Source organism: Lichenostomus cassidix, chromosome 14 (assembly GCF_008360975.1).
Source record: "Lichenostomus cassidix isolate B80296 chromosome 14, HeHo_3.0, whole genome shotgun sequence".
NCBI classification, from domain to species: Eukaryota; Metazoa; Chordata; class Aves; order Passeriformes; family Meliphagidae; genus Lichenostomus; species Lichenostomus cassidix.
Genome location: NC_139495.1, coordinates 3457041 through 3483464, shown reverse-complemented (window position 1 = coordinate 3483464; position 26424 = coordinate 3457041). Strand labels below are relative to the sequence as shown.

General features: G+C 56.9%; 1 protein-coding gene across 5 annotated transcripts; it reads right to left on the bottom strand.

Moving 5' to 3' along the window:
• Window positions 1-124: 124 nt before the first annotated feature.
• RADIL (Rap associating with DIL domain) lies at window positions 125-25735 on the bottom strand. 5 transcript variants are annotated; one of them, XM_085074518.1, is made up of 16 exons: window positions 24916-25026; window positions 21040-21193; window positions 17449-18007; window positions 11704-12011; window positions 10042-10695; window positions 9845-9882; window positions 8689-8849; window positions 7937-8049; window positions 6878-7115; window positions 6246-6418; window positions 5814-5964; window positions 5316-5506; window positions 4108-4501; window positions 3885-4024; window positions 2979-3118; window positions 125-2447 (listed from the first exon to the last, which is right to left on the bottom strand). In XM_085074518.1, the coding sequence occupies exons 2-16, from the start codon at window positions 21073-21075 to the stop codon at window positions 2342-2344; spliced, it is 3402 nt and encodes a 1133-aa protein (XP_084930644.1). In that variant the 5' UTR covers window positions 21076-21193; window positions 24916-25026; the 3' UTR covers window positions 125-2341. The 5 variants fall into 5 exon arrangements, with proteins under 5 accessions (XP_084930644.1, XP_084930643.1, XP_084930645.1 ...); XM_085074517.1 differs by having other exon boundaries at window positions 21040-21196; window positions 24916-25018; XM_085074519.1 differs by having other exon boundaries at window positions 21040-21231; window positions 24916-24997.
• Between the last annotated feature and the right edge of the window lie 689 nt (window positions 25736-26424).

The following is a 26424-nucleotide window of genomic DNA, read 5'->3' as shown; positions in this document are numbered from 1 at the left end:
CAGATCAAGCAAAGGCCTGTGTGAGCTGGAGGAAGCAGGACTGACTCCATCACATGAGGGAGCCCTCGCCATGCCTCTGTCTCACCATCAGAGTGATCACAGAGAGATATCCAGGAGACAGCTGCCAGAGCAGGGCTTAGAGAGATTTATTGATCCAGTTTATTGTTGACACAGAGCGTTTCTTAACATCCACCGTGTCCAACAGGCGCCATGCTGTGTTCAGTGTCTGCACCAGAGCTTTATACACATCTGAGCTGTACAGTATTAACACACAGGGAAGTCAATCCATCCCACTGCTCCTCCCAGGAGAAGCCAGCCCTCATGCACACTAGGAAATAGCAGGGTTTATTTACAGTCTGTTGCAATACCTGACTGCACTGTGAGCAACACACAGCTCTGGGGCTGTTTTCCAGCTCCAGGGGTGCTCAGTGGGTTGCACTGGTACTGCTGGAACGTGCCAGGGTGCAGCCCCGGCACTGTCTAGTGCAAACCAAGCCTCCCCCGAGCCCTGGCTCTGGGGCAGAGGGGAGTAAGGAGTGCATGCAGTATACCCAGGGGCTTTAGGCAGCCCATTTCAAGTTCTGTGGAGGATGACAGGCCAGCATACCTACTTGACTGAAAGTGAAGTGAATCACCAGGAGCCCTGAGCCTTTGCTTGCCTGCCTGGTAGTGCTGAGTCAGCAGCAGGAGGATGCACTGCTCCCTGTCCCTGCTGGGGCAGCACCCCAGGCCAGGGCTGTGAGCGTGGCCCAGCAGAGCAGCAAGGCACTCGTGTCTCAGAGAAGGTGCCTGGTCCATCTTGCCTAGAAAAGCAGGCCAGGCTGCATTGAAATCCAGTAGTGGAACGTTTCCCTTGCATGAATTGTTTTGACATCTCTCCTCCTGCGACGTGCAAGACTAAGCACAGGAACCAAAACTGCAGCAGTGAGGCATAATTAAAGCCAACCCTGTTTTAGCATCAGAATCCTTGGAGCATCATTATTGTGAGATGCCATGTGAGTATCTGATCTGCTGCCAGAGCCTGGACCGTGCAGGGTGTGATGGAGGGCTTTGCTGCAGGCTGTTTTAATAGGGTTCGGCTAAACTAGGTCTCAGTATATGTCTATATGTGGAAATCAGGTCGGGTTTATCCCGTTAATGGTGCTAAAAGCAGAAGGAGGACTCGGCGGGCAGGAGGCTGTGTGTGTGGGGCCTGGGCAGCCACACGATGGAGCTGAACCCTCAGCTGAGCTGACACCCTGGTCGGCAGCAGGTAGCAGAGCAGTTCCTGGGATATTTAAAACTGTCTTTCCAAAGGGTGTCTCTGCTGTCCATCCTCACCTGTCGGCATTCCAGCAGCACACATTGGGAGATGCTCCGAGCAGGGCATGAAACAGGGTGGCCTCGCAATGGGCTGGCAAAGCTGGAGGGAGAGGACCAGGACATGGTGCCAAGCTGTCATTTTTCTGTCTGGGCTGGTGGCAGCCGCAGCAGGGGTCTGGTGTCCTGTGCTGCTGGGCTCACTCCGGTTCCTGGTGGCACCAATCCTCTGTGGGGACATTCTGCCATCAGTCCTGGGGGCCTTCAGCCAGGATCATGGTGCCAGAGCCGGGCAGTAAATCTGCAGAGCAAGGGCAAGGGAGTCCTTTTCTGCAAGGAGCTCTCCCTGGGACTCACAGGAACTGCTGGTGGTGTCAGCCCTTGGCTGTAGCTGCTTCCCATCCCGAGGCAGAGCTGTAGCCCAGCAGCAGAAAGGCACCTGAATTAGTGTATGGCACCAGGGGAATTAACCCCTGGTGATGCATCCCTTGTGGAATCCAACTCCTGTGTGCTTGTGCTGCCTTCACCACCCCCAGAGCTGGGCACACTTCTCCAGCCTGATGTGCCAGCACCTCAGGTGGCCACTGCCACAGTGAAGCCCAGGCCTGCCCCATATGTTCATCTTCAAAACCCAGCAGTGTTTCAAGCCTTCTGCATGCCAGCATGAAATATCACCCAGGGCTGCCAGCCTAGAGGAACAGAGGAGCCTGCCTACAAGTCCCCATGGTGGGAGCATCCCCTTCCCTCCCCCTGCCAGAGGGGACGAAGGAACAGGAAAGCTCCTAAGAAGGACAACACTGGATTTAACGTGAGGCTGGGCAATGGATCAGGAATGATGCTCCCAGCCAGTGCAGTGGGAGAAGCATGCACCATCCTTGCATGTCCTTTCAGCTGCTGCAGTGCAGGGGCAAAGTGTCCAAAAGCACATCGAGGGCTGCTGTGGAGTCCTGGTCCTCCCTCTTGCACTCCAGGCTCCCTGAGGTCAGCCTTAACAAGAGCTGTAGCCACAAGCTGCTGCAGAAGGATCCTTGTACCACAAGGACTAAGAGGAAGAGGAGCTGGAAGTGAGTTTTTTGGCTATTTCAGTGTCCGACTTGGCAACCAGAAACCGCAGCTTCTTCCCTCCGGAGCGGATCAGGTCCACAGCACTGCAGGGAGCAGCAACAGAGAGAGAGGTGAGTTCTGGCTCCCTCAGGCTGGCAGCCCCCCAGGAACCTGTCAAATCATGGACACTGACAACACATCCCCCCTGTGCCCCCTCAGGGTTACAAGCAGGGTCTGTTTCTCTCCTGCCTGTAGCTTTGTGGAAGGCTTGGCCTCCAGGTTAGTGGTGCTGGACGAGGGCAAACAAGCCCAAAGCTACTCTGTGCTGAGGACACCAGGGCTCTGCCTCTGAGCTGCCCCATCCCACCACCTCTGAGAGGAAACCTGAGGTGGGATGGGGCTGAAACAGCTCCGCATTGCTGAGACCCATTTATTTCATGGAGCTCTCATTTATTTCCCACATATGCTCCCCAGCTATTGCTCCATGATCCCTCTTCCAAGGTCACTCCTCTCCCTGCAGCATCCTCAGGACCGCAGTGCTGGCAGCTCTTGGAGCAAAACAGCCAGAAACCTGGACCTGACTAACTCCCCCAGCGCTGGTGCCACCCCAGGCCCTCTGGTGAGGTGATCCTCACCTCTGGTAGTCTGCCCCGATGAGGCTGGTGCCGTTGACAGCCAGGATGCGATCCCCGATGGAGAGCCTGCCGTCAGCAGCCGCAGGGCTGTCCTCGATCAGCGTGCGGATGTAGATCCCCGGGGAGCAGAGAGGGGTGTGCTGTTGGCATGGGGAGGAGGTGAGTGACAAAAGGGACACAAAGGGTTGTGGTCCCAAAGGGCTGAGCTCCCCAGGTGGGGTAACTCTGCCCCAGGGCTCACAGCCAAGCCTGATGGCAAGTGGGACCTTGGGGATGCTTGGGAACGTGATGGGGATGGTGCCAATGGTAACAGGAAGGAAATGTGATCCTTTAGTTTCATATCAATTTATACACAGAAAGGAGAGGTGGGGGCAGTCTGCTCTTGTTCAATTTAATTAAGAGTAAAGCATCATTAACCTGCAGCCATGTTGGGATGTGCGCTCTGCTCACACTGTCCCTGGGCTCAGTGATGCTCTGTTTCCTACTGACCAACAGCACAGCTATGAAAGGCCATTTAGGAAAATTATCCACCCCACAATGCCAGATCCCTCCTTATGCAAAGGAGGAGCTGTTTTGACACCCTGTGAGCCTCCCTGCTCCTCTCCACTTCCCCTGCCACCGCTGAAGGGTGGAGGAAAGACCTCGGCTGAGTCATTTTCCTTCCACAAGAGAGCTGAGCCTGTTTGCTCTCCCCAGCTGCAGGACAGCTGTGGACTTTGCATGCACAGCACAGCAACCTAGGTGTAGAGATCCTCTCATGGATCCCTCCGTGCCTCGCTGTCCCCAGGAGAAGCAGCCTAGCTCCCGTGGGAAGCCATCAGCTTCTTTGCTGGCTTTTCTTGGGGAATAAACCCCATCCCATGTGTCCCACTGCAGCTGTGTGAGGGGCAGCAGCTGAGAACTCACCACGCCATCGATCAGCCCCATCCCCAGCCCGATGGGGCCTCTCTCCAGCTCCACCACGAAGACGTAGCAGAAGTCATCGGTGGCAGAGCTGCGGCTGGAAGACTCCGGCGTGGGGTAGTCATAGGGGGTCGGCGAGCAGCCTGGCAGGAGAGAGAGAAGCTTACAGCCCTGGCACTGCCCAAACCCAGCCTCACACCCCCTGGGCAGCACCAGCCCTCGGTACCTTCGGGGGTGCTGCCTTTGGTGCCGTTCATCCCGTTCCTCCGGGGCTCCTGCAGCCCTTTGCCAGTGCCCTGCGGCGACTCGGGGCTCCCAGAGTCGAAGTTCAGGGGGGTGGTGGGTGGTGTCAGCAGGCAGGAGGAGTCTGTGGGTGCCGTGCCGGCCTTGGGGACTGGACTCCTGCCCAGCTGCAGCTGCTTGAGCTTCTCCTGGAGCTGTGGCTCACCGGTGGGAGGCTCACAGGGGCAGGTGTTGGTGGCCAGGCAGAGCTGGGGGTTCCCCTCTGGCTCGGCACAGCCCCCCAGGGAGCAATAATCCTCCTGGGCTGTGGTGCTCCCAAGGGTGACAGCTGGGCTCTCGCTCACCTCCAGCACCTCCGGCGTCGTGCATGCCTCTTTCTTAAGAAGGAGGAAAATGCTGTGGGACCCCTGCGTGTGCTTTTCACTCCCCAGCTGTACCCCAGCGCCCTGTTGCTTTCCTGGCTGCCAGATCCACCCAAAGCCTCGGCAATTCAGACACCACCAGGACTTGTCCTGGCTCTCCAGCACAGCTCCCACACCCCGGGTTGGTGGCCAGGGCCATGCTGGGGATGTTTACAGCCAGCCAGGAGGGGACCCTGATCATGTCACTGCTGGGGGATCCCACTGGAGGGTGACAGTGGGGTAGCACAGCTCCTGGATGATGTGGCTCCAGGGTGACAGGAGGAGGCAGCAGTGCATGTGGGTGCTGCAGGGGATGGGGACAGGATGGGAGAGGAGAAGGGGACCTGCTGGAGGGATGTCCTCCACGTGGCAGTTGAGTTTAGCACCCACAGCACGTATTACCCTCGCTGTGCTTTACAGGCATTAGCTAATTAGTGCTTTAGTGCAAGGCTGGCTGCTGGGGACGGGCAGTGTGCAGCCCAGGGAGGACAGGGAACACACAGGGAGAAGGGGAGCCCTGCTCACAGACATCTCCCCTTCCTTCCTCCTCCCAGCTAACGAGATTGCTGGGAAGAGCCTGTCCTTCCAGCTCACCTTCCCGCGCCCCCCATGGTGGGGGATTAGCAGCACTAATCCTTCCAGAAGCTCTCCCCGAGGGCACTGCCACAGCTCCAGGCTGCAGGCCAGGGCAGCGAGCCCTGGGCACTGGGTTTGGAGGGGTCTGCAGAGGGACCCAAGACCCTCCTGCCCACCCAGGAGAGGAACAACCCCCTCATAGGGTACAAGCTACCTTCAGGGGTGCTGAGCCTGGCCCCTCGCTGGTGTGTGGGCTCTTGCTCTGCAGGCTCCAGAGGAAGTGGCGGATGTAAAGGAGGTGTCTGTAGATGTTGTCATCCAACGTCTCCACCTCCAAGTCCACTTTGAAGCCCCCGCTGGGCAGGATGATGGGTGGGTGGTTGTCGAAGGACTCCAGCACCTCATCTGAAAGGCAGAGGGATGGAGGTTAGCACTGGCCTGGGCTGCACCCCACTCCTGACTCCTGGATCTCAGCCATGTGCAATCTCCCAGCTGGGATCAAGGATTTAGGGAGATGAGCCAGCAGCACCCTCAGTTGGGACCACAGAAAAAGCCTCATGCCCATCAGAATACACTTTGCATCCTTTGCAATATCTGAATTTTGGGGCTATGGTTACTCCCAATTGCTGCAGTTACTACAGGACACCCTGGAAGGGGAAGGAAATGGCCTGGTTGGTCTGTAGGTGACTAGAGCAGGCTGACCAGGACTCACCAGGCTGGAAGGCAGCTGGGCTCTCCTCCTCGGTGGGCTGCCATGCTGAGATGCAGCCCATGTCCATCACTGCCTGGCACTGGCTCAGCACACGGTGCAGCTGTGCAGGGCTCAGCGCTGGGAACTCAGCTCTCAGGGACAGCCAGCTCATCTGGGTGAGGAGACAGAGCAGGAGGCAAATGGCAGAGGTGAGAAATTGCTTCCTCTGAGGAGCAGGAGCTTGCAAGGGGCACAGGAGGGAGAGGTTGGGCAAGATGGAGAGAGCCAGAACATCCTCTCTTGGGCACTGCCCACCCATGGACCCTGGGGAAGGACAGCTGGTGGCAGGTTGCAGAAGGGACACATCAGTGTAGGACACCCTAGACACCAAGCAGGTGCTCTCCTGCCCATGCCTATCCCAATGCCACGAGCCCTGGGCTGGGCATCCCTCACCTGCACGAGCTGGGATCCAGGCATGGCCAGCAGGTTGGCCACACTGGCGAGTTTGGCGAAGAACTGCTGGCCGAGCTGCTCGAAGCCGGCGCTGCGCAGCCATTCCAGGAGCAGCCGCACGCTGGCCCGCAGCTTCACCCCCTGAGACCAGTGGAAGCAGCCAAGAGAGGAGCCTGAGGAGCAAAGCATCCATCAGCCATGTCAGGGAACAGCCCCTCAGCCCCTCAGCCCCTGCCCCGGGTTAATGTCCCCAACGTCCTGTGGCTGTAATGCCTGGTGGTGGCTGGACCTTGCCTGGCAATGACAATGGGGCAGCTGCGTTAATGAGGGCTAATGAGCACCTCAGGCTGCCAGAGTTCCTTAATGAGCTGCCCCTATTAACTGCCCTTAGCCTCCTCTGCTCAGGCTTGAAGGGGCAGTGGAATGAGGATGGGATTCTTGTGTGGTTTAGCCTCTCTGAGAAGAAGGACCCCGGAGCCAGCAGCTGGGTCTGTGCTTGGCCTCCCTGTACCAGAGACCTGCCCATCTCCAGCCCCTTCCCTCCTGTACCCCCCAAGGTGGCACTGGGATGGACTGGACGGCATCCCAGTAAGTCAATCCCCTATGTGTTACCCAGTTCAAGGAGGACTGACCCTTATCCAGGAGCTGGTTGAAGAGCAGGGTGTTGGAGAAGAAGAAGAGGTAGGCAAACATCTGGGAGGTGATCTCGGGGTGCACTTCATACTGGTGGAGCAGGTCCAGCACAGCCTGGTAGATGAGCACAACCCTGCGGAGCTCCTCGGGCAGTGGTGGTGTGCCCCGCCAGCTCTCCCTGCTCTCACTCTGGAAGGGGTTGCACTCCAGCAGGGCAGGCAGCGACACATACAGACACTGCAGAGAGAGCAGCAAGTTCACAGCACACTCATTTTGTTGGGTTTTTCTATTTTTGCATGAGCCAAACCTTTCCTTCACCTCCGCAAGCCAAGCAAACCCTGCGAGTGCTGCTCCAGCAAGGGGCTGCTCCCACTCACCCCCTGCCTCCAGTGCTCCAGTGCTGTGCAAAAGTTTAAAAAATTATAAAAATTAACATGTTGGTCACTTTTAGCAGTTGGAAGTGACGGTGTGAGATGGTCCAGCTAAAATCTGAAATCTGACCTGAACAAGGGCAGCAGCCAATCAGCTGGGGCACGAGGGTGGAAGAAAAACCAGAATCGATGGGGATGACCTTTCCCTATTGCTACAATGGACAGCAGTGCCTTGGAAGGCTAAGGGAAGAGTGCAGGGAGGAGGGTGCAGGGGAGGAAGGTGCTGCTCTGTGTCCCAGCCCAGTGTCCCCGTGTGCCAGCGGACAGGAGCTGTCCTGCACAGGGCAGCCTTTCTGTGCCTCACACTGCCCGCTCTGTTCCCTGCTCTCGCGGTCCAACGGCGCTCCAGGGGCCCCTTTCCATCCCGCCCTGAATCACACCATTATGCCGTGCTGGCCAGAGCCGAGCAGCCCTCCCCAAACACCTCCCCCGAGCTGCTGCACTGCAGACAAGGAAACACGCCGCAGTAATTCAATACTTTTCCTGGGCCGTGACCAAAAATCGGGGCACTTCAGCCCGAAGGAAAACACCTCAGAGTGGTGCAACTGCCAAGGAGTAAAAGCTTAAAAAAAATCCCCTCCTGTGCAGCTCTGGGGATGCTCGTGCTGGCCCCGTGTGACACTGTACCTTGGAGATGTAGTAGACACACTGCTGGAAGGTGTACATGATCACCTCTTCCAGCACTGTCATTGCCTCCTCGCTGGCCGTGATGGTCGAGGAGAACAGAGACTCCTTGGAGCCTGCAGGGAGGAGAGGAGGATGGGGAAGCAAACCTGCAGCAGCAAGGCCCCCAAATTTCCAGGGTGTGGGTTATTAGAATTCCCAGGTTTGTATCACCACAGAATCCCTCAACAGGGCAGAGAGGCTCCTCTGGCCCTGGGGAGCTCCCACAGCTCCCATCACTGCCAGCAGCTCAGGGCTGCACCCTCCTTCCAGCACCTGCCTGGCCTACAAACATTTTAACTTTCTACACAGACCAGAAAGTTTCTGAAGCTGGTTTAATATGTTTTCATCTTTTTTTCCTTTTGCTGGCATTAACACAGGCTCACCAGTGAGTGGTTCTGCAGGGCTGCCTGCAAATCCAGGGGGAAGAAAGCTCCTCCCAAGGCATTAACCACAAGCTGCTGTGGTGGAAAGGGGATCCTCCTGTGTGAAAACAACACAACCTGGCTCTGGAGCTGGGCAGCACCACGGCAGGATGTGAGGCTGCTCCTCCCACAGATTTCCCCAGCCCACAGCACAGAGATGTCCCTGCTGATGAGGATTATGGAGGGTTAACAGAGCATCTTGAGGGCACTGACCACCGCCTGTGACTGGGGATTAGCAGAGCAGAGTGGCTCCAGATGGAAAAACAGGCAGGATGCTGCCTCCAGACTTACCTTTGATGTCCAGCTCCTCCTCCATGCTCTGGATGTAGGTGGGTGATTTCTGCTGGACGAAGTAGAGGATCTCAATGGCATTGGCCATCCAGAAGATGATGTGCTGCAGGTCTGGGAGGAGGTCCGTGATGGTGAAGCGGGACAGGCTGGCAGGGTCCTGGCTGGGGAGACACAGCAGGTGTCACACCTGCTGCTCCTCAGCATCCCCACTCAGGCTTTTGGGGAGGAAACAGCCAGCCTGGGGCAATGCCAGAGAGCTTTCACATCCTCCAGCCCCAAGCCCAGCAATCCTCTTACAAAAACCTTTTACAAGGAAAAATTCATTGGCTCCTGCTCTGTGGGATGACAAAGAGGACCCTTTGTGGGGTGCCCCTTTTGGGGGAGACATCCCCTAATACAGCTGAACTGCAGTAAATACTTGTGGCTGAAGAGCAGCCCTTCCCAAGAGGTATGTGCTGCTCCTGCCAGCTCTGGACAGTTAAACCCAGCTCACCCGCCCTGGGCTGTTCAAAAATAAAACAAAATAAATAAAAAGCATCTGGGTAATTTCTCAACTGCTAAACTGCTTTTTTGCTGCTATAGGAAAGGCCTGGGAAACATCCTTGAAGTTTATCCTAAAGGAGAGCTCACAGCAAGCACCAACAGTTTCTCCAGATAGTGGTTTAGAAATGGGATTTTGGAAATGGCTGGGAAGCTCCTTGCACCACTGTGATTGCCCCAGAATGGTGCCCCAGAATGATTGGCCCCAAATGTGCCACCAGCCATGCAATGCCAGCTCCATCTCAGCTCCACTGAGGGGTCTTCAGCACAAAGCAGGACAGGCTCACGTTTGAGGGACATTCCTACTACATCCCTCAGCAATGATGGAGCCACAAGTGCAAAGCCTTGGCCAGGCCTTGGATCAGAGAAAACCCCAGAACTGCTGCAGGTTCTATTCCCTCCCAAGCTTGCCTGCTTTTCCAGACCCACACATTCCATGCAGACATCGCAGCTAAAGGAGAGAGAATGTGTGGGATTTAGCAGGAAAACTCATCATGCATCACTGCTGACAGGCTGGGAGGGTGGTTTTACCAGCCACGGACTCCCCTCACTCATGGAGGAAGAACCAGGTTGAATTCTTCCCATTATGAGGCAAAACAAGGAGAGTCACACTTACTGCTGGGACTGCTTTTCAGCCAGCTCCCGTGTCCGCTCCTGGGCAGGGAGAGAAGGGGAAAGCACAGTGAAAACCAGAGGGATGGAGCATCACCCCCATCAGCACTCACTGCCAGGGGGGACCATGCTGAGAAGCCCCCAGGGAGGAGTCCAGCAACACCCCCACCCCACAAACACCCCATCCCACTGCTGACTGACCCACACCGTCCTCTGGATCATTTTGGCCGCTTTGAGCAGCAGATGCCCGAAGTCTCCCGGCTCAAAGTTGGTGGCCGAGTGCTGGATGCAGAGGCAGAGCAGGAAGGCAGGTGTCAGCTTGTGGTCATCCCCGCCGGGCTCGATGAGGGTCATGATGCGCCGCAGGAGCACATCCTCGGCCGCCGGCTCGAACTCCAGCTGCAGCCTCCTGCGGGGCGTCCTGGGGCCGCCGGGAGAGGGGCCGCGCTTTTTGGCAGCAGGGTCCTTGTCCTTCAGCAGGCTGCCACACGCCCCGCACACGTGGGGACCCTCGGGGTGCAGGGCTCGCAGCCTCAGCAGGGTCTGCGCCGGCAGCGGCTGCGCCTTCATGGGGTCCTTGTAGAGGAGCAGGTAGTAGAGGCCGAGGGACAGCAGGTCCCCGTGCCGCAGCACCACCGTCCGGGCCACCTCGGCGAAGTTGACAGAGATGCCAGCGCCGGCGATGGGCTCCAGCACCAGCTTCTCCTCCGAGCGATGCCGGGAAGGTCGGAGCTTCCTGATGGTGCAGTGCAGGGGCAGGATGTCGGGGGCTGACAGGCTGATGCTGGGCTTGCTCGCCTGTGTCCTCTGGCCCACCGTGTGCTGCTCGCGGTTCAGCAGGTAAACCAGGCTGTCCTGCCGAGCGAGGAGAGGCAGCATGAACCGGGGAGGGGGCAGAAGGGACCCTCCTCCGTGCCATGCAGTGAGTGCTGCAGCCTCTCGCTGTCCCCAGCTGTCCCCTCGCTGTCCCCAGCTGTCCCCCATGCACCTTTGCAATTTCGTTTTTTACTCTCCTCGCTGCCAAGCAGGACAGCAGCGATCCCTGCCTTGGGCACGCTAACAAATGGGCACAATGACTTTGGGCATGCACTAAGTGGGGCTGCTTTGGGCAGAAGGAGCTCTTCTTCCACCTCTCCCCGCTCCATCCCTTCCTGCAGGTGCTTTTCTTCCCACCTTCTCCCCCCAGATTGCAGTGATGCCTGCATCCCCCTGCCCCGCTGGGGACAGTGTGACCCCGGTCAGAGCATCCAGCCCTGGCCCTGCCTTTCCCCGCAGTCTGCCCGCACATCCCGAGGCATCCCGGGGACAACCCCGTGCCTCAGTTTCCCCAGCAGCACCAACGGGATGGCTGCAGTGCGTGTGTCACCCTGCCGGAAAGCTTGGAACAGCCGGATACTGAAGGGGCACAAAGTAGCCATTAACTGCCAGAGCCGTCCCTGTCCTTCCCAGCTCTCCGCGTGCCTCCAGCAGACACTGTCTCCTTGCTGCCTCTGCATTTGTCACCAAGGAAGCAGCCGGACAGGGGACGGGGCAGCTCAGCCCCCACCCGCAGAACCTGGGCTGCCTTGGCCCGGGGCAGGGATGCTGCTCGGGAATCACCTTGCCTCCCTCTGGGGCATTGCTGGGGGGTCGCGGCTCCTGCCTCCGCGTCCCCCGTGCTCGGGGACAGGCTGGGGACAGACTTGGGGACCAGGCTGCAAGTCCCAAGCCCGTTTCCTAAAGGATGCTCATCCGCACCGCCACCGCCACCCCCCTCGACCCCAGCAGCTCCGGCCATGCAAGCAGCCCCGCTCCCCGGGGCTTTGGGGGGTGGGAGGGCAGCGGGGGGTGCCGGGGGTGCGCAGGAGGCGGCGCGGTGCTTACATGCTGCTGGCTGTAGCCCTGCAGGAGCAGGAGGTGCGGGGACTGGTAGAGGGAGTACCGCATGCTGCTGCCGCCGCTCCGCGCCGCCGCCGGGCTGCCGGGCAGGGTGGAGCAGTGCCGCTGGAGCCTCGCTCCGGCCCCGGCCCCGCTGCCGGCCCCGCCGCCTGCCCGCCGCGCCGGGGTCCCCAGGCTGGTCTCGCTGAGGCTGCGCCGCAGGGCTGGGGGAGCTCCGCGCCGCTCAGCGCCCGCCGCCCGCCGGGCCCCCCGCGCCCGGTGCCGCTGCAGCTTCCGCGCCTGGGCGTTGATGCCTGCGGGGATGGGGGGGAGACAGAGCGCCGTTCAGCCCCTGCAGCCCCCCCGGGACCACCTTCCCCCGCCGCAGCACCCCGCGGCTGAGGGATGCTGCGGTGGAGCGGCTGGAAGGCTCCCGGCGCTGCGCACCCAGCCTGGTTCCGTGTCCCTGCTCCTTTGCCCTCCCCGAAAGGTGACGCCAAGGCACCGGCGCGGAGAGTTTTATGTCCTGATGCCAAAAGGGGGTGTCCAAATCAAAAATTTGGGGTGTCCCAGCCCTCCCTGGCCCCCAAACCCCACTGAATGGAGTCCATAGTATCCCCAACCTGCCCTGGCCATACTGCAGGGCTGGCGGAGAGGAAATCTCTGCTGAAAAGAAATTTCAGTTAATCTTTCCTAAAAAGAAACAAACAAACGAAAAAGAGCCTGGAGGCTGCTTTCAGGCCTTCAGCACTCGGTGACCAGCAGCAAGTGGGGACCGCAGGGACCCCCCCAGTTCCCCGGAGCATCAGCCAGGCATGGGAGCTGCAGTGGAGCCTAGCTGCAGCAGGAACAAGCTGTAATTAACTTCTCCCAAGCATCAATTCGGGCAGAGCTGTCTGTCCGTGAGACAAACAGGAGCTGGAGTGAATGAATAGGCCTGGCTGAGCTGCAAAAGCAGCCCCTCACATGGCATCCCCAGAGCCTGGGGGTCCCCACGGGTCCCTCTGTGCTGCAAGCGTGGCTTGAGCTCTGCAGGAGAAATAGGAAGTTGTGTGTCCGAAGGGTGATGCTCATACCTCAGCCGGGCAGCCTCCTGGGAGCAGGTCACTGGCATTCGGGGAGGACGAAGAGAGGGGAAAAACCTAAAGGATTCGCTTGCAGGAGCAGCAGTGCAGCGACGTCGGTGCAGCACCAGAGCCAGAGCTCCGCTCAGCCGACCGGGGAGCAGGCTTTGGACAGCGAGATTTGGGGACAGCCGGCGGGATTTGGGGACGGCAGAGCAGAGTGCCTGGTGCCCAGGGCTGCTTAAAGGGACACTCACAAGCTCAGACCCGAAAAAAAAAAAACCCAACCAAAAATCATCTGCCTTATTTGGTGAGGAATGGGCTCCCGGTTCTGAAATACATTTTTTTGTTTGTTTGTTTTGAATGGAGTGCTCCTTTGCTGGGAAAATCAAAGAGATGGGGAGGGGGGTGGGATAGGGAGAAAATAGCCCCTGCTGTTTACATGCCTTGGGATTAGGGCAAGGCACAGTCAAGCCACCCCAAGCAGTCTCCAAGTGTCCTTCTTAAAAAGGCAATCAGCCCTGCTCCTGTCCCCATCCCGGCCATGGCACGGATGTGAACTCCAGGGAGAACAAGTCTGCCCAAGCCACACTGCTGGGAGTGCCAAAGGCCACCCCAAATGTGTCTGCAGGACACCTCAGCTGCCCCCAGGAGCCCTGTCCCCAACCCACAGCAGGGAAATGGGCCAAAGGGATGAAGGACAGCTGGGGCAATGCATAGCCCAGAGCAGCCTGTGGGAGCAGCTATTGCTGGAGCTCAGTGGGACAGGCTGTGGGGTCCCACTGCCTGCAGAGACAGGCCATCACCAGCCCCTTATCGAGGGCAAAGGAAGCTTCTGTATTTATTTTGTGTAGGAAAAAGCTGTTTTTTCACTGCCCACAGAGCCCCCGTCACAGGCTCCTGCTAACCCTGGGGCTGCACTGGAAAGATAAACACAGCTCTTTTCCTGAGCAAAACAAAGTCCCTCCATAAAACTGGGTTAGGGTTTTTTTAATCCTTTGGTACTGTTCTGTCCTCCCAAGCATGTGCAGGTTATCCCAACCAAAACTTTGCCTGAACATCTCCAACACAGGGCAGAGCCAGGGGCTGCTGAATCCACACGGAGATTGGGATGGGAACAGGGAGTAAGAAGTTAAAGAGCACCCCCAAATATTACATTCCTCCCTGGATACCCAGAATTTGGACTGTATAAAGGTGGTACTATTGTCAGGGTGTTGGGCCTTGCTGAAGTTTAGGGTTGGACAGGCTCCAAGGATCTCAGGCCTAGGGGGAGGTTAGCAAAGCTTGGGAAAAAGGATGTGCCACTGATAGTGGGCACAAAGAATACAGAACTTGCAGGCCACAAGGACATTTGGCAGAACTCCCAAGATAAGGAAGAAACTAATAGAAGCAACTCAGCAACTGTGCTGAATCAGCTCTGGCTGGGTAAGAGGTAATTCTGGCAGGGGGAGATTCACAAGATTCACAAGGTTTCAAACCAAGAAAACACCAACTCAAAACAAGAATGCTCTTTTTGTTTCTGTCTCTCTCTCTGCCTCACACTCAGTGTTAATAAAAATCTGCATTATTGACTTTGGCACGTGGTCTCGTTTGTACATCAGTAATCAGATTTTAACACAGGGCTGGATCACATCCTTAAGGAGAGCTGGGCACCCCTTGGGCAGCACCCACCAGACCCTACCTAGCTGCTGCCTCTAAACCCATCCCAGGGGAAAAACTGCCACTTGTGCTGCCTGGGATCTTGGCTGGGATCTGCCTCTTTTTCAGCTGAGGAAAGAGGTTCGCTTTTCCTGGCTGAGAAATAAATCAACAAATAACTCCGTGGGCCCCAGGAAAGAAGAAATGCTTTGAATGTACCCAGGAGGGACTAACACCAGGCTTGTCCTTCCTAATGTAATTGCTCCGCAGACTCTGCAGGGAATCTTCCCTGGATGCAATTGTGCTGAGGTATATCAAAGGCAGATCCTCAAAGGCACTTGCCAGAGCATCTTTTAGAATAATAGGCTTAAATCCCAAGTTTCTGGAGCTGCGTGTGCAGTTCAGCCTCCAGCCTCTTGGGAAAGCTCCAGTTAGGACAGGACCTGGTACAAAATGGGGGTATTTTGGAAAATTAATGCCACTGAGACGCCAAGTGCTGCACCTCCCTCCAGCACCCTGCAGGTTGGAGGGTGTTTTCCCTAGATCTCCATAACTGCTGCCTCGTTGCCCCCCAGAAGGGGCAGAGCTGGGGGTAGCAGGGAGAGAGGAGCTGCCTGGTTTGCTGCAGAGAGACTCTACCTGTGCTGCTAATTAGTGGCATGAGGAGCCAGCCCTGTCCTCCCCAGTGGGAAGCAGCTAATAAACTAATTAGGATAATGGGTAAGTGAGCAGATAAAACTCTTAAGCTATTTGTTAACAGGTCACGGATGGATGTGGAGCCTTTCCCTCAGCCACCAGCCCAGCAGGCAGCCATGTACCTGTGTGACCCCAGTGGTCCCAGTCATCCCAGTCCTGCTGCTCCAGCGACGCCCTGTGTGGGGAAGGGCCTGCAGGTATTGCCCTGGGGATGATTTGAGCACCCCTCTGCTTTTCTCCGAGGGAGCTGCAGGCCCAAAATCCCTTTATTTTTGCACAGATGTCGTGTTTTCCACACCAGTGCCTCACCACCCTGGGCAGGCAGCTGCTGCTCAGCAAGGGGACCTCTGCCAGCTTGAGCCTGGTGACAAGGGTGACCCTGGTGGAGGCACTTGTGGTCAATACCCCTTGCAGCAGGAGTTTTGTGTCTTTTTGGGGTGCTGGGTCACAGGCTGCATCACTTGCATTCATTCCTGGCAGTGTGCAGATGAGGAGGGAAAATGTGGTCCCAGGGCCACCAGCACGGGGTGAGACTGGTGAAAAAACTCCTGGTAGCACCCAAAGAAAGGGTGCAGGAGTGAGACTGTGCCAGGTAAGATAACTATGGGCAGTGCAGTCTGCAGAGAAATCAGCCTAACTGACTGTGGGTGTAGGTTTTCTGTCTTGGAAGAGCTTGGTCAGCTATGGAAAATGCCCAAAGGTTAGAAAATGGGGAATTTCCATGGCCCCACCCAAGAGTGCTGAAACAAATGAAGTGATAACGAAAGCATAACAGGCTTATTTCCAGATGCAGAGCACAAAATCCTATCAGGAACTGCTCCTCCATGGGAAATGACCAAAGGGTGCCAATCCCAGGCCAGCTCCATGCTGCTCCCGTGCTGGGCAGCCCAGACCCTGCTGCTGCCCCAGCCTGTGGGAGCCCAGCACTCCCACAGCTCCCAGCCCACCCAGGATCCAGGTCATGGGCAGAAAAGTTGCTTTCTGCATCTGAGGGGGAGGATTTGAGACCTGCTGGATGTGACCTTGGGCTCCAGCAGGGAGCTGCCACTGCACTTGGCTCCTGCCCTTCCCTCTGTTCAACAGAAGCTGTTTTTAGAGCTGCTGCTCTCCTGAAGTGCTGCACATCTCTCTGATCCTGGCTGGAGAAAGAGCTGAAGGGAACAGCAGAGCATCCACCTCCCTGGCCCAGGCTCCGGCAGGAGCCACTGCTTTGTGTCCCACGGGCAACGAGCTGGGACCACTTGTGGCATCCCCTCCTTGAGCAGACAGAGACTGGCCACGGTGAGGATGGAGGTAGCCCAGTCTCCCCACTGGGTGCCAGGTGAAGACCCAATTGAAAATTGCAGCTGGGGGGTTCCAGCTGCCTCTGCTCTCCCCTGGAATGCCCATGGCTGAATCCCCTCACCCCATGCCTGGGCTCCTTCCAGCCTTTGTTAGGATGGGTGGGAGAGGAGCTGTGTCCCCCCAGCGTGGGACAGCTCAGGCCATTTGTTCTGCTGCTTGTGGGGGAGAAACTTGGCTCTCCTTTGCCAAGTACACAGCGTAATCCTGCATCATCATCACTTTAGTTCTGACAGTAACAACCCTTTCCTACAGGCATAGGAGCCACTCAGGGTCCATCCCAGCAAAACCCCCTGGCAGCCTGGTCCAGAGCTCTCTGTCAGCAGGTCTGACCCAGCAAGAACATTGTGCAACTAAAAATCTGATTTAAAACCTTTCTGCCCTCATCCTCAGGGGGCTTTTATCTGAGGGTGGGAGGAGGAAAGCTTCATTACTCTGTGCTGGGGTCACTTATTAACCTGCTGCTTCCTAATGATGCACTTATCTCCTCCTGCCAGCCCTGGCCTCCATCAGGCACCGCTGCAGGGGCTCTCCTGCCCTACATTGCTCTCTCTTCATTAGCTTTTCATTTCCCTTAATTGCTCCTGCAGATTTGCCCGAGGTGCCTGGCCTGGGGGATGCCCACAGGGAGATGGGGATGCAGGGCAATGCTCTGCCAGGCACGAAGCTGGGGATGCCATGGTGCTGCTTCACTGATGGGAGGAGCAGGAAGCACTGATGCTCTTGCCTGCTGCTCCCCAACCACGAGCAGGGTTTGGTATTAACCCCCCAATATTAAATTATGTTTTGTGTTAACCAGTCTATTTACCCCAGACTGGATTGGGTAAATATTTGAGCTCGCAGGTACCAAATTGATGCAGGAGAGTGCTGAGTCCTGCCTCAACCCCGGAGCCTCGCAGCTAAAATGTGTCCACCCTCCCACCTGCACCACCCCTGCACCCAAACCACGAGTGAAATCCACTGGTGTGGGGTGCCCCCCAGCCCCTCTCCCTGCCCCACACCCAGCTCTGACCTGCAGTGGTGGTGTCCACATCCTTGGCCGCCATCTCCTCCACCTCCGCCCTCCTGCGCAGCTCCAGCCGGCGCGAGAAGCCCTCCCTGGGCTTCCAGAGGTCCTGGATGAGCAGCGGCTTCTCGTGGTCACCCAGGACCCTGAGCCCCTCGGTCTGCCACTGCTTCTCGGGGCCCTGGAAGCGGCCGATGACATCGCAGAGCGCGTACTGCCCGGCGCTGAGCTGGCTCAGCCCGTAGCGCTCCAGAGCCTCCTTCACCAGCTCCCGCGCCCCGGAACTGCCCGTCACCAGCACGCTCTTGTAGTTGGTGCCCGCGCAGATGTTGCCCCCGAAGATCTTCAGGATGCCAGGGGCCGAGAGCTGGGTGGAGAGCTCGGCCGGGTCGTCCTCTGCGGCCGGCGGGTTGGCGGAGGCTGAGCTGCGGTCCTTGTAGCTCAGGGTGCGGTACAGGACCTGGGAGAAGAGCCGGCTCTGGCGCTTCAGCCGGTTCTTGGACGGCGGAGCCATGGTGGAGGAGGGCCCATAGAACATCGTGCGGGAGGAGGTCATGAAGCACAGCTGGGCAGGGAAGAGCAAAAAGGGGAAGGTGAGTGGTGTGAAGGACAGATGTGCAGCAGGGGACAGCGAGCAGGTGGCCACGGAGGAGCCACTGTCACCTCCAAGGTGACAGATCAAGAAAGGGCCACTTCCCTTGTGTGACCCAAAACACCAGTGGGAAAGCTCAGCCAAGCTCTTTGGCTTCAGCACAGTTACCCCTGGATGGATTTGTCCCTGGAAACAGATCCTGGAGTGGCCCTGTATTTCTCCATCGGGTGTATTCAGAGGTCCCTCTTACCCAGGCAAAATGCAGGGGGAGGAGAGCAGAGCCCAGCGGGACTTGGCGGGGCCCATCCTGGTCAGGAGCCAAGGCATCAGGAGTTACTTCCACTAACGAGTTTACGGAGCAATCCCATTTTTTAGAGGTGAAACGGAAAGCTCAAGTGCAAATTCACTCACTGTGAGGTCACCGCTGAATGCTTTAGCTCAGCGAGAGGCACAGGGTGAAAATGGGCTTTAATTAGCCTTTCTAAAAATGTCCTGACTCCGGCAAATCTCTTGGCTGTTGCTTGTTTGTGGAGGACGTTCAGGCACAGGGTGGCATCGCTGACAAGGCTGCCCTTGTCACGTTAACCCGGGGCAGGGCTGCTCAGGGCTGCCCCGAGTGGGCAGCGACTGGAGGAGATGTGGCCAAGGCTGTGTGGCAGCTCCCAGTGCTCCTCAAACCCCTGGAATGGACTGGGAATCACGAATCACTCCTGGCTTTAAATGGGAGTGCTCCTGCCCGATGTCACTGCCAGCATCTGGGGATGGCTTTGAAATCCCATCCTGGCTGCACCATCCTGGTGCTTGCATGGTGCTGGTAACTCCCAGCTGGCAGGGGAGCTCTGGGAAGACAATCTGAGCATTGCTGACTGGGACAGGACTGGGAATTCCCTCACCTCCAGGTTTACAACATGCAGGGACTCCATCCACACAGAGAGGAGCCCCAAAATGTCCCATCCACTATCCATCAGAGCACATGGATGCAGAAGTTGGGGTGATCCAGCTGTGCCTGGCCAGGGACACTCAGGGTCCCAGCAGCTCTCCACAGCTACAGCCCAAACTCGCTCGGGCACAGCTTTGCCTCCAGAGCAAACTCAGAGCTATCAGGCAGAATGATGCCGGCCCTGGAAAGCCTCCAAACCACCATCTAATTCAGGGAAAAAGAGCGTCCCTGCTGCTAATGGAAGAGGTCACCTTCTAACCCAGAAACCACCTCCCAGCCGTGCATGGAGGTTGCTGCAGGATGTGCATCCCACAGCCCACAGCCAGAGGCCCAGGGGATGCTGCAGGTGGGGAAACTGAGGCACCAAGTGCTAAGGATGTGGCTGGAAACTGTAATCCTGCGATGCTGCTGCAACCCTTTCCCCTCTCCCAGCCCCACCAGGACTGCAAAAATGCTGAGGTTTGTCCTTCTTCCCAACCTGCTGGCTCCAAAACTGACTCCTGGTGTGCTGAAGGGCAAGAGTCCTGGCACAGGAGAGCAGGGCTTAGTACCTTGTGTTTTATAGTGCTCCAGAGCTTCACCCCAACTCACTGGGTTCAGGTAAGGCTGCTCCTGCTAACACCTTGCAAGTGGGGAAACTGAGGCAGGGATGGGGTTGAGGCTCTGGCTCCCCCCACACTGCTGCTCCTCCCTCTCCAGCTGAGCCCAGAGCTGCTGCTGCTGCTGGGGACATCCTTGGGGACATCCCTTGATGTCTGCAGTGTGACATCTCCTGGGAGTGCCAGGGCAGCCCGACCTGGGGAGCAGGTCAGGGCACTGGCAGACAGTCAGGCTCAGGAAGAGCTGCCCCAGGCTGTCAGCACAGCCCTGCCAGCCCTCATTAACATTGACCAGGAGGAAAACTGCCCCAGAGTCCCTACAGGACCTTGTCATCAAGGATGCAAAAGACAGAACTTTGTCATCAAATCACTGGCTTTGTGGATTTATTCTCCTCCACCCTGAACTACCCCCAGCACAAAGAGAAACCTTTTACCATCTGCTGGTGGCAAAACCATTCCTCCAATCCCACATCACAGAGACACCATCCTTGCTTCTTGCAGGTCCCTGCCTGGTTTTGAATGTGTTATTTATAGCTCAGCTATTTTCCTGCACTTTCTATCAAACACAGCTCCTACAGAGTTCAGAGGCAAAGACATTTCACCAGGAAAAAACTAGAAGCCTGGATCAGGAACAGCTTCCAGCCTGGTCACCCCAATTTTCAGCATCTAGAGCAGCACCGGTGTGATTTGACAGGCACCAGCCTGGGTGACCTGAGAAATCGAAGCCTTCTCCTAAAGACAGCAGAACACACCCTGTCCTAATCCCCCTGAGGACTGTAATGGACAGGATAAGATGATAATGAAATAATGGGCTCCTCCCACATCCGTGTGCTCAGGCATGCTGGGCATGGGCATCTCCCACCAGGAGGAGATCCCTGGTACATGCAATCCTGCCGAATCCTGCTGTGGCAGCAGGGATGCTCCAGCTGGACCCTGCTGCCTGGGGACCAGCCAGCAAGGGTGTCACACCTTCCAGCAGGTCAGTGGGATGTGTGTTCCTGGACATCCCCAGCCTAGGTGAGCTCCTTCCCACTGCAGGCAGCCCAATTCCCTGGAAGGACACGAGCCTGCAGCTATGGAGCATGATCCAGACTTTCCCAAGGGTCCCTTTCTCCAGCATTCAGGGACATTGTCTCTGCTAACGGTAACACAGGAATTAGCCAAAAGCCTGGGTTTGCCTCCCAGCGAGATCTGTCTCAGGAATCCTTCACCTCCTCGCAGCCAGGGCCTGACCAAAACCACACCAAAACCAGCTATTTTCCACAGCCAGCTCTGAGCCTCTGAGCTCTGCAGAGCTGTGACAAATGCCCTCAGCATTCACATGGCCACCACATGTCCTTCCATCACCACAACTGACTCTGCAGCCGCCGGGGACTTTCCTGCAGCCCGAGGTTCCTGCTCCGGTAACGGGTGAGCAGCTCCTTCCCAGTGCCCCCACCCAGCGCTCAGGAAAAGCCTCTCCCTACCTTGCCATCCTTCTCACGTGCCTTTTTGCCTTCCATTCAATCTTCCTTCTCAAAACAAGCTTTGCCCCTCGTTGTGCATCATCCTGGACAGGCGTCGGTCGCGTTGCGGCAAGAGGAAGAGGAGGAGAGGTCCTGGGCTGCTCATGGACATCGGCTGCTCGCAGCGTGGTGGGTTTGGGAGGCTCAGAGGCTCTGCAACAGGCTCCTGATGTGCCTCATGTTTGCATTTGGGCTACTGAGCTACAGCTAAGCCCCCTAGAACTACCAGCATCTGCCCCACCGCAGGGAGATCGGGAGAGGACAGCAGGAGGAAAGGAAGGAAAGGAGAAGGGGAGGAGGTGGGAGCAGCAACATCCCTGTGACCTTTATCTCCTTCTCCCAAGCACATGTGTCCCCAAGGATGCCAGGCTGGGGACCCTCAGGCCCACGAGTGGGCAGCAAGTCCTGGAGCAGCTCCTTCCCCCAGCAGCCACAGCATGCTGGGATGCTCATTGAGATTTGTTTTCCTGACTCTCAGTCTATTTTGCTGGACATCACCAAGAGCCACCAAACACTGTCCCCTCGCTATTCCACCACAGATCTGCAAGAACACAACCATGGTAAACAAGAGACAAAGATAAAAGAAGCACCTGCCGAGTGCCTCCAGGGACTTCACGGGTGTTCCTCAGAAAGAGCCATCAGGGCACAAGAGCTACTCTCCTCCATGGCTCCACCGTGATTAAAGATAAATGCATCATCATCTAATTAAATCACCTCATCAGGGCCTCGATGTGGTTTGATCCAGTCCCTCTTGCTGGCCCAGCCCTGGGGCTGTGGGAGAAACTCTGTGGGTCCTGATGTGAAAGGCAGAGAGGTGCTGACCCCACCTCTGCTGCTCCACGTTTCCTCTGATGATTAATCGCTTCTCCTGGTAAAATATTTATGCCTTATTTCCAACGTGTCTGCCCTCAGCTGCCAGATATTGATTATTGCCATCCTTTCTCTGCTCAATTAACGAGTTTTTGGCTATCATGTATTTTCTCCTCTGCAAGAGTATTTAGATGCTTTTGCCAAGCCATCCTCTTTCCTCTTTGATTTGATTTAGGAGCTGGCTGACTGGATGCCCCTCTTCTCCCCAGCTGTAAGACCCTTTCTGCAGCCCCTTGGTCCTTCCCCTCAGACTCCACGTCTCCTCTGCTGAGATGGAGAGATTGGATTTGGCTGCCTTAAGTGCAAATTTGGTTCTGACCAGAAATGCAAATAACTGCTATCTTTTTTCCCAGACAAATTTCACATTATCCTGAAAACTTTCAATTCTCCAACACAGAGAACCAAACTGCTGCCTGCTGAGCCCCTGTGCTTCCTCTCCCACCTGTGAGCAGCTCCTGCCGAAAATTTATCGTCCAGATTAGGGACAGGAAACCACGTACAGCCACAGTTATTATTTTTGGGTGCAGAAGATTTCCATGTTCCATTCTGCTCCAGTTAGGATGCCTTTCACTCACCCAGTTTGCCATCCGGATTTGTACAAACCATTAACACTCAGCTGCTCTGGGACTGATCCAGGTTTTTCCAGAAATCATTTCCATCTCCTTTCTTCCAGATTAGTGATAAAAACACCAAGTGCATGTTACCAGCTAGCAGCGCCCAGCAGTGATAATCTCCCTGATAACTGCCTTGGAAATGGATCACGTTTATTTAATACCAGCTTTCTTGACACCGTGTAATGTCAGCTCTAAATACTGGACTGGATTGACTTTTTTAATACTGGAAAGTGCAGATTTTTACAAGAATATCATGTTCCATAACTCAAATGCTTCTCTGAAGTGTATTACAGCCAGAGAGTCACCTCTCATGTTGGAGGCTGAAATAATTTCTACTTGCCAGGAGTTATTTTCCATACAGCCACGTTGGATGGCAGGAATTTATTCCTGGTGCTGAAGTCTTTAATCAATTCAAGCCCGAGCCAGGCTTCTCCCTCTTCTCCCTGGGGGGATGCTATCAAGCCAATCAACCTGTAGCTACCAGGTCATCTTATTCCCTTTTGGGAAGAGCAGCAACACTATTAAAACACTTTTTAATCATCTGGAATTTCCCCGGGGCTCATCCTGGCGCACGGATGGGTGGTGAGATTTCAGCTATAACCATCCCAGAACACCAACCAGAAAAGCTGTTTCCTCAGATCTTTGTTTGAAAAATTTTCCCTTTTTTTTTTTTTTCCTTCCTCCTCTCTTTTTTTTGGATAGAAACCACCGGAGTGGCAGCCTCGGACTAACGGCACCGACCACAGCCTGGATGCTGCAAGTGGAGGGAGAGGCCCCGGCACTGCAATGTGGAACAAATTAGAACTCGGAGAGCAAAGGAAATGAGAACGCCCTGGACGCAGCAGCTTTGACGTGCACTCCTCAGCTCCAAATCCTGCCCCTCGGCTCCAAATCCTGCCCCTCTGCAGATCCCTCTACAGCCAGGGGAAAACCCAAACCCCTCTGCTCTGAGCTGGAGCCCCAGCTCCCTTCCTTTCGGGATCAAGTCTCTGCTCCACAGCCTGGCCTTTCCTTGTGTGAGTTTTATCCATCTAATTTAGGGGCAGATCGGAGGCTGATGATGTCCATGCCTGCCTCGGTGCTGTCTTTAGCCGGATCAAGGCAGGTAAACTCCTTACCAGGTTATTATTAGCAGCAGGCACCCTGCAGCAGCCTGGACCCCACAGCCCCGGACTGTTCAAACAGCATGGAAAGGCAAACACCAACAATTTGTCCCAAAGGCACTAACAGTTTAGGACCTGATTATTCAAGGACAACAGGAGTCCTTTCAGCAGGTTTTCTTTTCTTGTTTTTGCTTCCCCCTGTAATTATTTTGCAGGGTCGTTTGAGCCGCCAACGTGCAGCAGCTCTCTGGTAATGCACCAGTGCAAATGCCAGCCCTCTGCCCAGGCAGCTCTATTCACACACACACTCCAGGAACACTGCACAAAGAGCATTTGCTTTTGCTGCCTCCCGAGCCCCAGAGTCTCCGTAGGCTGCCTAATTATAAGATCTTAGCAATAATTTTTTTTTTTCCAGCGATAATTAACTGGTCCTGGAGAGAGCTGAAAATAAGCACTTCCCAAGCAAGTAGCAAACTCCCCTGAGTTTTCTCTGCTAAAGTTACAACTCAGCATGAAACTGCTCCAGCCTCGCAGGGACACAGACCATCTCAGCACCTCCCTGCCATGGCCTGGGATGCCACCACAGCTGAACACAGGTGAAATGGTGGTGTGGGATAGCTGTGGGATCCCAAGGGTCGTGCAAGCAGACAAGGATCCCAAGGGGCATGCAATGGGGACAAGGATCCCAGGGGGTGTGGAATGGGGAGAGGAGTCCCAAGGAGTGTGCAAGGGGGAGAAGAAGCCCAAGGGGCATGCGGCTGGGACAAGGATCCCAAGGAGCATGCAGTGGGGAGAGGGATCCTAAGGGGTATGGAATGGGGACAAGGATTCCAAGGAGCGTTCAATGGGGAGCAGGAGCCCAAGGAATATGGAACGGGGAGGATCCCACGAGGCATGCGACAGAGGGAAGGATCCCAAGGGATGTGCCACGGGACACGGACCCCAGGGACTGGCAGTGCGGGGAAGCTCCCGGTGTGCCCAGCCACGGGACAGAGACCCCCGGGCGCTGCGGCTCCCGGCACAGCCCTCCCGCCGGCCGTGCCCGCTGCGGCTCCGCGGGTCTCCCACAGCAACCGGACAAGCCCCGACCGCCGCGCTCCTCCCGCCTCCGCTCCCCAGGGGACGAGAAGCGAACGCTCCCTCCCGACCCAGCGCGGCTGTCCGGGGAATGGACAGCGGGGATCTGCCCCGCAGGAATGGGGGTCCCTCGGGCACGATCCGCCCTCTCCCCCCGCGGCCCCGGTACTCACCGTCGGAGCGGGGCAGGCTCGGCGCGACCCCGGCGGCGGCAGCGCCCGGAGCCGCCGGGGCTGCGCGGGGACCTCGGGCTGTCCCGTCCCGCCGGGGCGGAGCGACAGCCGCACCGCGCCCCCCCGCGGCCAGCCACGGCACCGCCCCGCGGGCACCGCGCCGGCAGGCAGCGAAGGGAGAGGGAAAGGGTCGGGATGTGGCGAAGATAGGGATGGGGGAAAGGGTCGGGATTGGGAAAATAGGGATTGGGGAAGGGTCAGGACTGGGGAAGAGGTCGGGATGTGGGAAGGGTCGGGATTTGGGAAAGAGTCGGGATGGGGAAAGGTCGGGATGTGGGGAAGGGTCAGGATGTGGGAAGGGCTGGCACTGGGAAAGGTCGAGATGTAGGAAAGGGTCGGGATTGGGGAAGGGTCGGGATGGGGGGAAGGTTGGCGTTGGGGAAGGTCGAGATGTGGGACAGGGTCGGCACGAGGAAAGGTTGGGATGTGGGAAGGGGGTTTTGCCCCACTCTCTAAGACCCCACCTGGGGTGCTGTGTGCAGCGCTGGGGTCTTCAGCACAGGAAGAACGTGGAGCTGTTGGAGTGAAGCCGGGAAGATGCTCCGAGGGTTGGAGTGTCTCTCCTGTGGAGCCAGGCTGGGAGAGCTGGAGGTGATCAGGCTGGAGAGGAGAAGGCTCTGGCGAGATCTTAGAGCCCCTTGCAGGGCTTAAAGGGGCTTCAAGAGATCTGGTGAGGGACTTTGCACCAGGGCATGGAGTGACAGAACAAGGGGGAATGGCTTCCCACTGCCGGAGGGCAGGGATAGATGGGATATTGGGAAGAAATTCCTCCCTGTGAGGGTGGTGAGGCACTGGAACAGGTTGTCCAGAGAAGCTGTGGCTGCCTCATCCCTGGAAGTGTTCCAGGCCCTGTTGGAAGTGTCTTTGATCAGCTTGGTCTAGAGGAAGGTGTCCTTGCCCATGGCAGGGGTTGGAACAAGATGAGCTTTAAGGTTCCTTCCAACCTTAAGCCTTTCTAGGATTCTATGAAAATGCCAGGAGCGAGCCAGGCAGGGATTTGCAGGCAGCAGCTCCTCAGCTGCACAGGCTGGCTTTGGCCAAACAGGTTTTATCAAAGCAGCTCCAGAGCTGACCTGGAGACTGCTGAGGCTGCACACAGCCTGGTGCCTGAGAGTAGTGAGGGATGGATCATGACTGCCCTGGGCAGTGGATCAAGTTGAGATGGTCACTGATGCTCTGCTTCCCGTGGTGAAAATGTCACCTTTCGGTGAAGGGGTGTTTCCCTGTCCAGCAGTGCCGTGGTATTTCGGGTGGGAAGGTGATTCTGCCACCCAGACACCCTCTGGGAATGACAGCACCAAAGCAAAGCAAAGTCAGGAAAGCAAAGCAAAGCTCCCAGTCCAGCCCAATCGCCAGCAGCAAAGAAATGCTGGGCGAGGTGGAAGTTGTGGGTCAGGTTTTGGGGTGAGTTCAGCTGCCCCTGGAAGCAGGGAAGCCTCCCTGGTTTCT

What these genes read in the sequence shown, in the direction of transcription:
- RADIL (XM_085074518.1), bottom strand. Translation starts at nt 21,075, where the DNA reads ATGGAAGGCAAAAAGGCACGTGAGAAGGATGGCAAG. An exon ending in TGATCCAGAGGACGGTGTGG is followed by an intron (nt 9,883 to 10,041) that starts GTCAGTCAGCAG and finishes CTCCCTGCCCAG; the next exon opens with GAGCGGACACGGGAGCTGGC. An exon ending in TGGGGCTGATCGATGGCGTG is followed by an intron (nt 3,119 to 3,884) that starts GTGAGTTCTCAG and finishes CCATGCCAACAG; the next exon opens with CACACCCCTCTCTGCTCCCC.